Source organism: Ascaphus truei, chromosome 6 (assembly GCF_040206685.1).
Source record: "Ascaphus truei isolate aAscTru1 chromosome 6, aAscTru1.hap1, whole genome shotgun sequence".
NCBI classification, from domain to species: domain Eukaryota; kingdom Metazoa; phylum Chordata; class Amphibia; order Anura; family Ascaphidae; genus Ascaphus; species Ascaphus truei.
Genome location: NC_134488.1, coordinates 119,508,809 through 119,522,325, shown reverse-complemented (window position 1 = coordinate 119,522,325; position 13,517 = coordinate 119,508,809). Strand labels below are relative to the sequence as shown.

Sequence of the window (13,517 nt, the reverse complement as noted above, 5' to 3'; positions counted from 1 at the left end):
TTAATACAGAACAAAACCCCTTCCCTGTCACCCATAAGGGCCAACATTTGGTTCCAGTGTCAAATGGAGAAGCTGACAAATCTCCTAAATTACACATATAATAATTTTCAGAAAACCTGGAACCCTTGTCTTGGATTTGCAGATAATCCAGGACTAATTCCAGACACAATTATGCTATAACCCCCCCCCCCCCCCCCCCCCACATCTAATAGGGTCCAGTTTCTGCCCTGGGAGATCGAGGATACGAGACTGGGAGAAACTAAGTAAAAAACAGGGTTAAGTCCACTTTTACGCTATTATGGGACATGTTTGGTTGTTGCTACTGTTATTGAATCTGTACGACAAATGTGTAAAATTCAATAAAATACAAGTTTAAAAAAATATAAAATTTACCAAAGTATATATTTCTTATTATAGTGATCATGCTTGGGGCACTGCTTGGCGATCAGCCAGCATGCACCACAACCATCGCGCTTGTCCCCCCCATTTCTCCCTCTCTGAGGGAAGAATATTGCAGGACAAGACAAGGAGGCACTTTCATAGGGAATAGGACAACCGCGTCACTCCCATCGCTGAGGCCTTAATAGGAGCAATATTTATATATGAGGCAGGGGGTCTCTGGAGCTTAATCCAGTTCATTCCAAAGATACTTACCTACAAAGTAGGTGCCGGTAGCTGATCCAGCTCAGCAAGCCACGCATTCAGGTTTGAAGCCGCCCGGATGATGTCACTGCTTCCTATTGGTCAGGAAATATCTGAAAAGCGGCAACTGAGATCCCGGCTTGCCGAGGAGAGCTGCTACACGCACCTAATTTGCAGGTCTGTATCTCCAGAAGAAGGGGGACCCCGGAGCTGAAATGAATGGGGTTCAGCTCCAGAGACCCCCTGCTTCAATTCTATATTGAAAACAAAAATTTAAATTTGCCAAAAAAAATCCGCCCCCGGGGACAAGCCTCTTTAATAGGAAGCTCCCCTACAGTATTAATCTGACTCATTACAGTCCTCTGCGACTTGGTCAGCCCAGTTACAGCCAGAACCGATTCGGGGCTATTCGTGTCTTTTCACAGTCAGATGTTCAGGGCGGCCAAAGCCTTCACCACAGTTACCCGCGCGGGGTCGGAGTCGGCCTCTTGCCTGTTGTTATCGGTGCTGCTCTCCTGCACCTTCTGTCGGTGACGCTCCTCCTGACGCCGCTTCTTCTGTTGTCGCTGCTGCTCCTTCCTTTGCTTGTTACTCACCTGGGAATGAGAAACCAAAACACAGTTGTGTACAAGTCTACTGCCCATAATGATGAGGTCACCAATTGTACCAGTTGTTTTGATCTATTTTAATGAAGTACAGAAGCCCTGATCTTTATATTTCAGAGAGGGCAGGACCCCTTTGTGCCTTTACATTTGATTCTGTTACCTCTGTTGGAAAGAGGACCCATGCATCCACAACTCTGCCACATACTACAGAATACTCCACCCCTGTACCTCATTTCAGGCATAAAAAGAAATAAGGGGCATCAATGCAATTCTGGCAGGTGACCTCTCGCCCCTCCTCAATCTGCTCTGTGTCCATAGATGTTGCGGTAGCATTGATCTATACAGAGGATGCACAGGACTGCTGTGAAACACAGGAGCTGCAGACATGATGCAAAGTGTGACCCAACCACAGTAAGATCGCAGCCTACTGTCTGCAGCTTCCCAGGTTCTGTTCTAGCATCGCCTTCCTCACCTACAGGCACAGAAGAGAAAAGGAGGGGGCACAGGGGCAGGGAGAAGAGGGCACGGAGATAGACAAGCTGAGAGCTGTGGCAATTAGAGGGAACGGGCCACCATTCAATCATTTAGTTCCTCACATCTCTGCCCCCTCCCCCGCAAAAAAATAAATAAAATAATCAGTCAAAATGTTTTTACAGAGGAGTCCTAAGAATTACAATGGTTATTTGTGAGGCTGCTTTTTTTATATTGGAGGTTTAACATGTGCAGAATACAAGCGTTTGATAGGTGAAACTCTTCCATCCCGGGGGCTTCCCCTGCATCGTGCTGCTTGCAATAAACGGCTGCCCCCTCTAGTAGTGAAGGAGTTAAATAAAAGGCTTCTCTGAAATATTTACCTAACCCAGGGGTAGTCAACTCCAGGTACCAACAGGGCAGGTTATCAGGATATCCCTGCTTGAGCACAGGGTGTACAGTCTTTGACTGAGCCATCTTTGTTTAAGAACGGATATCCTGTAAACCTGGCCTGTTGGTAGCACTCGAGTACTGGAGTTGGCCACCCCTGACCTAACCCATTCCTAATAGTGCAGAGAACAGGGAAAACCGCCGCTACCTTTTGCTGGCCATGGGTTCCATTCGCTTTATTCTCGTCCTCCCTGGTATTTCTCCGCTCTCCCTCCGGCTGGTTGTGCCGAGCACGGTTTGTGTTGGCCTTGTCCTGTTGGTTCTGGGTCTTCTGGTTACTTAATCCTTGGCTGGAGTTCTCTGGTCCAAGGGTTTCTGAGTTTCCATATTCATTCCTGTCCCAAGAACCAGGTGTGTACTGCGGGTCAACCCCCTCTGCCATGCTGTCTGGATCAGCATCAACTGAGAAGATGAGGACAGGGTACACATCGTAAATGTGAAGAGATGCGGGGGGAAAGGGTGGCATTTTGTAGAATGATCTGACACCACCTCTAGGTCCATGTTTTGTAACATCAGGTGGACCACAATTCCCCTTACTTTATAGCATAGATAGTATGTATATGGGAACACTAAACTAACTTGGAAAATAGCAGGGAACAGGATGTGTCTTCCCTGGAACAAAATTGATTTTAGAAGTTATTTTGATAATGTCAGTTCATCCAAGTACTTTAGAAGAGCAGGCAGAAAGCACACACTTATGACCTCAAACCACGTACGATTCTCTTCTAAAAGAGCTGCTTTTGCAGAACAATACATTCCTTCAATCAGTATTGTATCTATTTTCAATGCCTGGTGCAAAGTTCATTTTTCCTCTTTTGCCTTCATATTCTTTCTGGACAAGCTACCCGCCTATCTGAACAAGCTCCTCATCCCTACCACACGCAGCTCATCATCCGAGGTCTGACTCCAAGAAACTGTTCATGCTCCCACGGTTCAACAAAGTATCCAGCCGCTCCTCCTCTTACCATGCACCCCACAACTGGAACAATCTACCAGAGACTAACAGCCGCCACCAGTCTAAGATCTTTCATAACTAAGGCTCTCATTTTAATCTGGTCTGTAACTATTTCATACGCCTTTAACATATATCTCTTAATGTGCATGCAATGTCTTTATATATAATGTATAACCCTGTTCATTTAATGTAACCATGTATTTGTCCTTATAACTCTGTGCCCAGGACATAATTGGAAACGAGAGGCACTCCAGTCATTTGAAAAAGACCACGCAGATAAATTCTACTTTTGAAAATCTGCAGTGCCCTCGATCATCCACTTCATTCAAGTTCAGGATTCTTTAGACAGGTATTCCCTGAACCAGGAGCATCGGTAACTGCAGGTATCATGTATTATTTTCATGGTGTGCAGCATTACTTGTGCTTATTTCCTGGTAAAACATTTTATAAATAAAAAATAAATGCCTAGTACATAGGAAGATCTCTCATTTCAAGGGCTCTGGGGTTTCTCAATAAGCCACTTTTCATTTTGCCGAATTTCAAATACACTGACAAACATACAGTCCGTTTACCAAAGAAGTGGCCACACGTGGCTTCTGTGGTGCAACTGCAAACGGTGTTAGGATCGTAGGGAATATACTGCAGAAGCTCAACCTGTTTTAATGGAACAAGAGCAGCTTCCCGTGGGTGTGGCCATTGATCAGGAGAACAAAATAATTACCAATATGTTTTAGTTCCTCTATCTGCAGGATGGCGAGAATGGCAGATTCAATATTGTAGCTTTCAGCCTCCAAGCTCTGCAGGATAAGACTGGCGTCCTAATAACAGGAAATACACACTATCAGCATCATTTATTTTAATTAAAGACACATTCGGGGAGACAGAACTAATTAAAGGCACATTCAATAAATCAATACAGCTCTACATGGGCAAAGAGAATTGAAAATCAGTATATATGCATGCCTATCATTGTTTATACTGTGCCAACCATGTATACAGGACGAACATAGATATTACCTGAACCAGGGGTAGCCAACTCATCCTCAAGGGCCACCAACAGGTCAAGTTTCCAGTAAATCCATGCTTCAGCACTGGTGGCCCAATATTTGGCTTAGTCGGAGACTGAGCCACGGATTGAGTCACTTGTGCTTAAGCAGCAACTGATTGAGACACCTGTGATGAAGCAGGGATATCCCTAATACCTGGCTTGTTGGTGGCCCTTGAGGACGGGAGTTGGCCGCCCATGACCTTAATATTCCCATGTTTCAGCCCCATATAAGAACAGAACAAGGTAACCATTATTCTGCAGTGCTCTTTAGCAGTGAAGCAGTTTAATGCATCTTGAACAGGATTTCTTTATATTTCTTACCGGCGGTAGCAAGTCTGACGCTTGCTTGGGGATAATCGGTGCAGTGCTAACATACCTGAATGTATTATTACTTCCTGCAGGAAGCGGTTCCAGGCATCCACAAACTTTCAGTTGCGAAGCAATTTTGGAAGAGTTTGAGTTCATCCCTCCCTACAGAATCTTTGCAGTAACATTTCAGTACTACTCCCTGTGCTGGCAATGTTTACCGCTTCCTAATAAGACAGTTTTGGTGAATCATTCACCACCAAGTTTGTCAACTCTTCTGGACTATTTTAAATCACTTACTGCACAGCCGGTGGCGTTACGCACTTTCTGCACTGCATCGCCCTGCAGCTCCGACATGTCATCCTGAAGGTTTGACCTTCGTTTGTCCTTCCAATTTGATTCTTCTTTGGAAAACATCTGAAAGAGTAAAAAAAAAAAAAAAAATATGAGACATCAGAAGCACAAACACCTCCGACAGCCAGTGAAACCACTTCTCCATATCACGGGAACTAGGTGCGTTATCCATCTGAATGGAGCTCAGAGGCTTCCCTGACATGCAGAAACAGCTTCACAGTTCATTGGAAAGGGGCCAAACACTCATGTCACCAACAGAGTAACCCAGAAAGGTATGGTTGACATTTAAGGAACAGTGCAAGGTTTCAGGTAATGAGGATACAATTATGGCTACTGCACTTCTGTCAAAAATGTATATAAAATTACACAGAGAGACATTACAGGACAAGAACAGGTTTTTAATAATAAAAAGATCCTTAAAAAGCAACAGTAAAAAAAACGAAGGAAGAAGAGGGAGCAGGTGATATGATACTTTTTATTGGACCAACAAGTGATTCCACTGCCTATCGAGATGGGATAGATAAACATATACTGGTAAACATTTTATATATAGATAGATTATACATATACACTGTCTTGTTCCATTCCACTCCCCCACGAATGTCTCCCGTTTTTCCAGGGCACTTTTACATTTCAGGAGAGAGTAGTCTTTCATGCCTCCACTGTTCATTTTCACACTTATTTATAAAATATTTTACCAGGAAGTAATACATTGAGAGTTACCTCTCATTTTCAAGTATGTCCTGGGCACAGAGTAAAGACAAATAATTCATGGTTACAAATACAGTTACATAAATGAACAGGGTATACACAAAATATACAAGACACTAGCGTGCAAGCATCCACCTTATCTTAATATCCCACTTCAACATCCACTGTAACCAGATATCCCTCTTACAAACATGCAAGTGCCTAATTCTGCTGGATATAGACCCACTGTGGTCTTTCTCCCTCCTAATAGAGGTAAATGAGAATTTTAATCCTAATAGAGGTATATTAGTATTTTATCTTGTAGTGTTAGGCCTTGCGAACAGGTGTCTGCCTTGACGTGGCTCGCAAGCTTACAACGCTTTGGCCAAAGGGTTAAACTAAATGACCCTATTTTAAGAGAATATATAAGTATTTTACTGTGTATTTCTGTCATGTTGGATGTAGCATTGGGCTTCTCTGTCGTCTGTTGTATACAAGACACTAGCGTGCAAGTATCCACCTTATCTTTATATCCCACTTTCTCAACATCCACTGTAACCAGATATCCCTCTTACAAACATGTAAATAAAATGTTTCTGTATTTTTGCCATACCCGATGAAGGACTCCGAGAGCTTATAACTTTTCAACGACTTGTTGGTCCAATAAAAAGTATCATACCCCTCTCCGTCCCTCCTTTGTTACTACATGGAAGAAAGGACCAACACGGCTACTCGCCCTTCTTTGCCACAAAAGCCACAGAACTATTTGTTACCGCTTTGCTGCAGCATGTAAACTGGACCTTTTAATGCTCTATATTCAGGTTATTTTGTTGTATTATTATGCTGCACAAAGATAAAATAGTCCATTTTAAACGCCTCCACTAAAGGAGAACCATCCCCATTTTTAGATAGAGTTTATATTTCTGGGACTTCATAATGGATTTGGAGAGATTGCACTTTTAAGCAACAAATATGTCATTCATTGATAAACTACAAACTGTAACATAGCCACAGCAAAAACAGAATAAAGCTCAATTATTCCTTCTCATGCAGAAGAAGAAGGACTGATCCTTCAGGATTGAGGAAGGCCCAAATGGAAAGAGGTCTGTGCAAACTAATCTCGGGCTCGTTTACAAGTGTCTCCTCTGCCGGCTCCTGACCTCCGTCTGTAGGTTTGCCGGCGTCTCTGTGTTATCATGGAAGTGCCGTACACTGTCATAGTGTTCACCATATCGGTAAGCAATGTGCAGCTCACGGAAACTGGCCTTCTCCGTCCCTCGGATCTGAAAGGCAGGAGAGTGAAGGTTTCCTTAGTGATGTGGACGATGACATTTCTGCTTGATCCCTACAAATATTTATTTTGGCAGAACATTCAAGCACAAGACAAGCCAACAGAGAGGCACTTGGCAACAGCTTAGAAAACCGTGTGGAGAAGCGATGTGTGATGGCCAATGAGCAGATATGATGCGTGATCTGATAAAAAGGAGGATACTATCCTTAGCAAAAACAAGGCTTACTAGCCAATAGCCACAGATACATTATGTATTTCGATGCTACTAAAAACCGAGCTAAACCAGTCACTTTGCAGCTGGAGGGACCAGCAACGACCTTAAAAGAATCAATATGATATTCCTGCCCCTGAGCACATCCTATTCCTTTTTTCGAATCTTTTTCCAATGATGAAAAAAAGCTTTTATTTTCTTAAATATCTAGCTAACGGGGTTACCTTTAGGCTACGTCTATGCTTACTAAGACGGAGCGGAACGGAGGGGCACCCACCCTGCGCGATCACATGTATTGTCCTCTTTGAGACTGTCTAAAGACGACGCCAGAGCGCACATCAGACAGAGCTCAAAACGGCGTGAAATTGAAGAAGACAGAGGCAAGTGATTTATTGCGCGATGCCATAATCACATGACCTGTCTTCTCCAATCAAAGTAAAGTTACATTTTCAAAGTGACGCCATTTTTCTTTTTTGGATGCCGATGGTAAGCACACACAACACAACACACGCAAAAAAATTAAAGTTAGTTACTTTCCAGCCCGGGGGGGAAATACCACAAGTCTTTAGATGCTGCATTGGAAAAAATGCCGGTGGATCGGGATGTGAGGTACAGTAGTGGAAGTGACGTCCGCGCCGGAATGTCATTGCCACGCCTATTGACACGCCCCCAAAATCGCGCCCGCTGCATACCCTGCAAAGCCATGAAAACGCTCAGGCTTTAGCAAGAGTATCGCAGCGAGGTTGCGCCTCCCCTCCGTTCCGCTCCGTCTTAGTAAGTATAGATGTAGCCTTAGACTGCAATGGGCTCATGGCTCATTTTAACCTCCCAGTGTATATGTATATCTCCTGAGCAAAGCGTAACATGCCAAAAATAAAAATAAAAAACGCTTCGGAAAGGGCAAGAAGAGATCTCTCCAACTGTTCTTTTGTGTATTTGTTTTTTAAAGACAAGATTGCGACTTTACAGCGGGTTTTGTTCAATCGCGAGTTTCTTTTATCTTTGGGGGAAAAAAAGGGTGGGGGGGAGATCCGTGCAGCCCCTTATTTAAATGTATAGAAACATCTCACGCGTACAGGAGACAATATTAGGGGATAAATAGGGACAAAACTTTAATTGCCTATGCCTCCGAGATATTTTTAGGAGGGTGTGCACCTGTAACAAGCCATTTCATTCCGCAGCGGACACGCAGGTTTACAGGTTTCATCCTCATCACACATTTCCTTTCAAAACGTAACTAGCAGTTTCTTTTTTGGGAGAAATTTTGATCTAAAATATTTGTTGTCGTTACTCTTGTAGGAGGGCGATTTATTTTTTTGCCAATTATTTATTTTTAAAATATAGGATTGAAGGGGGGCTCCTCTCCGAGGACCCCCTGCTTTCAGAGATGCAGACCTCGGTATGGGTTACCAGTAGTAGCTCCACCTAGAATTTAAAACTTGCGCGTATAGGAAGTCACACCGGATGACGTTGCGGCTTCCTATTAACCCACAGGCCGCGAGAGCTTTGAAACGCCGCAGCTACATGAACCTTGCTAGCCAAGTAGAGCGGTTATTGCCACCCCCTACCGGAGGTAACTCTGGAAGCAGGGGTCCCCGGAACCTGAAATTAAAGGGGTTCAGCTCCAGGGACCACCCGTTTTAATCCAATGTAAAAAAAAATATTTAAAGGAAGGCCCTTTGGATTGCTGCTTTAAAAATGGCGATTGTGATTTATGAAAAACTGCTCTGTAGCTTTCAAAGGAACTATTCACCCCAATGGCAGTACAAAGGACACTGGGTCATCCCATAAGGTTGGAGGCAAAGAGATTTCACCAGCAACAAAAGGAAAAGGGTTCTTTACAGTAAGGGCAGTTAAAGTGTGGAATTCATTACCCATGGAGACTGGGATGGCAGATACAATAGATTTGTTAAAAAAAAAAAAACAAGTTGGACATCTTTTAGAAAGGGACGGTATACAGGGAAATACCAAATAAGTCAACATGGGAAGGATGTTGATCCAGGGAGTAATCTGATTGCCAATCCTTGGAGTCAGGAAGGAATTTATTTTTTCCATTATGAGATATCAGAATATATTTCACTGGGGTTTTTGTTTGCCTTGCTCTGGATCAATATACTGTAAGTACGGATATAGGATAAAGTATCTGTCGTCTAAATTTAGAATAGCATGAACTTGATGGACGTATGTCTTTTTTCAACCTCATCTACTATGTAAATATATGTAACTCAGGCTTGATCTATAAAAATGTTGGTTTATGGGATTCATTCCTCTGTTTAATATCCAGTGTTTGAGCCCTCATTGGGACATGCCAGGCAGGCCGTATTTTAGGGATAGTCAGCTAATCACACATTTACATGTAAAGTGTGTGCTCATTCATTATCAGGGGAATTCAGGTAGGCAGTTCCTTTCTCAGCCATGAACTATGCAATATGATACATTTGGCATTTTATATGGATCACCGAGTCCTTGCTCTGGCAGATAGAAGTATCAGTAAAACCCTCACCTAAAAAACAAAACGCTCATGTTAAGTGAAGCAAAATGTATACGGAAGAAACAGATTTAAGTGCCCTGCTGCTTACCCACAATTGGTATGAATATCATAACTAATAATACGTAGACCATAATTATGATCTAATTGAGGTGAGCGCCTATAGTTTTTTTCTTATCTACATCTATGAAAAATAACTAATTTTAATTCAAATGAACGACAAAACTGCAAAACACCCTACTGTATCTGTGAGTAAACTGCATGCATAGTGGTTCTGGAAGAAAGCTATTTCAAAGACTTCTCCATGTACAAGCACGACAAGGAAAAAGCTGACAGCAATTTTAAATGTGCACTTAATTGAATGGTGGAAGCTTGGCTGAGACAAGTATGAAGTTCTTTTCCTCTACCCAAAGCACCAAATTGTAAGAACAAGTACAGGGAGGTGTGGTTGACAAGTAGTAATAAGCAGTTACCTGCCACAATGGGTTATTGAGCTGGTGAATCACCACATTCACTTGATTATTCCGGGCAAAAGCCACGATAGCATCATTGCCAGCAAAGGTGCCAGGCTGTGCCAAGTTAGCAGCTACAGAAAGAGAATGACATTAGGATTTTGCCACAGTGACCCTTTAACACGTCAGTGTTTAGTCGTCATCCCCCGTCCCCCTCTCACCATGTCTATCAAAGGGTACGTCGTCTTCTACAAAAGGTTCAAAATCATGACGGTGTTTGACCATATAATCCACCGTCTCCTGGCGATGCTTCAGGTGGTTTCGGGAATGACCCTCCAGTTGGTCTCCCAGAGCACGGAACAAGCAGTTACTGTACAGATTCAGATCAAATCAGTTTAATAGATAGTACACAAGTAGCTAGCATGATCTGTATCATTATATGCTTTTATATACACACACACACACAGGAAAGAGAAATTAACCCCTGCACAGCTAGATAATACCAAGTGATTGATGAGTTGAGATAAGGTGCTGGGCTGAGAATTGTATCAACAAATACACCAAAGAGAAAGAACCCAGTTCAAATTAGCTCTCATTTAGCCAAAAATGTATGTTGTAATGATTAAAAATAATCTTTATTGAATTAATAATTAAAATAAGTGGTGCATCAAATAGACCAAACGAGGCGCTCTACAGAAGGGCGGTGTGTGTCCGTGATTAGAGGCAGTAATTGCACCGGCTGTTGTATAGTTTTAGTCGGTAATGATGATAACCTCTAAGTAAATAAATGAGATATAGGTATAACTCTTACGTTAGGACAGCTTGTTTTTAATTCAGTCAAGACAAAATCAGTGAAGTGACTATATATTTGAGAAATACATTTATTTTATTTTCCTCGAGTATTACAACAAACATCAGTCTGGATGAAGTTTAAAAAAAAAAAATCAAAATCTGAACTGTCACCATTTTTGTCAGTTTTATATGGATTGAGTAGCACTGTATTAGTTTAGCATAATGCTTTAGCCCAGGAGTGCGCAAACTGCGGGATTTCGTTGGGGGGTGGGGGGGTATGCGTGGCAGTTAGAGGCCCCACACGCGTACAAAATCAGTGAAGTGACTGTATATATTTGAGAAATACATTTATTTTATTTTCCTCGAGTATTACAACAAACATCAGTCTGGATGAAGTTTAAAAAAAAAAAATCAAAATCTGAACTGTCACCATTTTTGTCACAGTTTTATATGGATTGAGTAGCACTGTATTAGTTTAGCATAATGCTTTAGACCAGGAGTGCGCAAACTGCGGGATTTCGTTGGGGGGTGGGGGGGGTTTGCGTGGCAGTTGGAGGCCCCACACGCGATTTCCCAAGGCAATTAAATGCTGGGGGACCGTGCGAGCCCTCTGCAACTTCCCTTACCGTGATTCAGTTGGCTTTGGCGATGCGTCGCCGTGGCATCAAATGACCCCGCACGTCATTTGACGTTTCAGACCAGGTAAGGGGGGGAGCCAACAGGGGGACACACGGCACAACGTTTGCGCACCCCTGCTTTAGCCTCAGATAAGCAGTTAGTTTTGTATCCCTATAATTCGACCCCCCTCAAAAATCAGGTCCACCACACACATCTAGATTACGTTGTGAACTCTTTGGGGGCCGGGACTCCTTTTCCTGTTAGTTTGAAGCGCTTATTCACAGTATGGGTTGCATTATTATGTCAGGTGCATTACAGCCGTTAAGCGCTATGCACATGGCTGGCGCTACATACGTAGCTGAACTTCAGGTAGCTAGGCATGGTTTGAGTGTACCAAGATGGCGACGAAGCCACTTCCTGTGAGGCACTTACATGACGTCTACCTACATTGAGTATAGTAATATGGCAGCCCCTCCTTCCCAAACCATTGATTTACCCGTCTCCCGGCACCTCCCGCAGCCGGAGTCCCAGAATCTGCAGTTGGTTTGCGAAGCTGGCGAACTCCTCGGCGTCCCCGGGCTCTCCAGCCCGGTTCCTGCGTTCTTTGGCAAGGGCCCGACGCGCCGCCCTCTCGTCTCTCTTGCGCTCCACCTCGGCCTTCTTGCCGGGCCGGGTACGCACAGTCTGCTTGCGGGACATGATCCCGGGGATTTGGGTAACAGGACCACCCTCCCGGAATCTGCAGCTCAGCCTGTCTGAAGCTGACAGAACGGTCACTTCCGGTATTCACCCCAAGCACGGTGCTCACTAGCGCTGCTTATCACGTGACACGCAGCACCTGACCATAGAGACGTCAGAGAAGAGATACCAAACAAGCCTTGTCAAAACAGCCAATAAGTTATGCACCAGCTAAAGTCACAGTACACAATGGTAGAGTTCAGAACTGACAAATCTTTTTTGATTTATTTTTTTGTGTGTGTTTTTTTTTTTCCACTTATTATTGAAAATGTCTTCAAAGACTTTAAGCTATATAATGCAGGGCACACTGTTTTGAAAGTGACAGATTTGTATTTGTAAGATGCATATCATTGGAACCAGTGATCTCACAGCACATGACAGGGTAGTACATAATTCAGAGAGCCAGTTGGTTCCTGAGAAATGTAAGATTTTTGTTTTCTTATTAAAAAATAAATAAATGTGCAATTGTGTGCTTACTTGCATGTCATTTCCCAGAATCCTTGGCTGCAGTGGAAGCACTGTATGCTTAAGGCTGGGGCCATAGAGGGGTGAGCAGTTCGGAGCCGCGCTGACGCTGAGGCTCGCCTGCTGAAATCTGCGCGATTTCATGCCCATGCAGGCGAGCCAGCGGGTGCGATCGGGAGGCGGGGGGAGACTGAGCAGTGACGTCGCTGGGGCAATCGCCCGCGACGCACTGACGTCAACGTCACGGCGAAGTGACGTTGACACTGCTCCGCGCTGATTGGATGTTTTTAGCTGACAGCGCTCTGAAAAAGTTTGGCTGCCGGCTGAAAAATCAAGCGCCTCAGCACGCCTGCGGACGCTCGCGTGAGCCCCCTCTAAAGACATCCTCATGGAGGATGCAGGGGCTCAGCGCGCAGCGTCCGCACGGCTCAGCACAGACGTGCCTTCTATGGACTCAGCCTAAGAGATAATGGTGAAAATCAGGGTTGCAGGCCTGTGTGAGATCTGTGAATGTGCTCAGAAGTGATATTTTTTATTTGCTGTACAATTGTAAATTAACGTTAATCGAACGGGACAATATTTGGAGTGGTTCTGTTGATGTAATTTATTTTTATATTTCCAGAAATTACTGGCTCCTGGAATAATGACCAATACATTCATATTTTGAGAGAGGCACTGGTAATTTCATTCTTACCACAGTATGAATGATGTAAAGATGTGATGCATTGAAAGTTTTTGCAACAGAACATTAATGCAAACGTATCTTGCAAATATATGGCATTATTGTGTATTTCATTACAATCATTAAATGCACACACGCATTAAATCTAAATGTCAGGTTTTCCCACTCTTAATGCTCCTGCTGATACAGAGAGGGTCTATATATCAAACGTATTCTGTTAACACGACATGCTAGTAATTTAGAAGGCCATATGTGAGTA

At 43.5% G+C, this 13,517-nt stretch overlaps 1 protein-coding gene across 1 annotated transcript; it reads right to left on the bottom strand.

Annotated features, from left to right (window-relative positions):
• Window positions 1-371: 371 nt before the first annotated feature.
• OTUD3 (OTU deubiquitinase 3) lies at window positions 372-12,194 on the bottom strand. The gene is made up of 8 exons (XM_075606040.1): window positions 11,870-12,194; window positions 10,185-10,333; window positions 9,985-10,097; window positions 6,682-6,804; window positions 4,778-4,894; window positions 3,845-3,941; window positions 2,317-2,570; window positions 372-1,238 (listed from the first exon to the last, which is right to left on the bottom strand). Exons 1-8 carry the CDS (start codon window positions 12,070-12,072, stop codon window positions 1,068-1,070), a joined length of 1,227 nt encoding a protein of 408 aa, XP_075462155.1. The 5' UTR covers window positions 12,073-12,194; the 3' UTR covers window positions 372-1,067.
• Window positions 12,195-13,517: the final 1,323 nt, after the last annotated feature.

Coding starts and splice junctions, on each gene's coding strand:
- OTUD3 (XM_075606040.1), bottom strand. CDS start 12,072: ATGTCCCGCAAGCAGACTGTGCGTACCCGGCCCGGCAAGAAGGCCGAG. Junction 10,334..11,869: donor CGGGAGGTGCCGGGAGACGG/GTAAATCAATGG, acceptor GAATCTGTACAG/TAACTGCTTGTTCCGTGCTC. Junction 6,805..9,984: donor TCAATAACCCATTGTGGCAG/GTAACTGCTTAT, acceptor CCTGCCTTTCAG/ATCCGAGGGACGGAGAAGGC.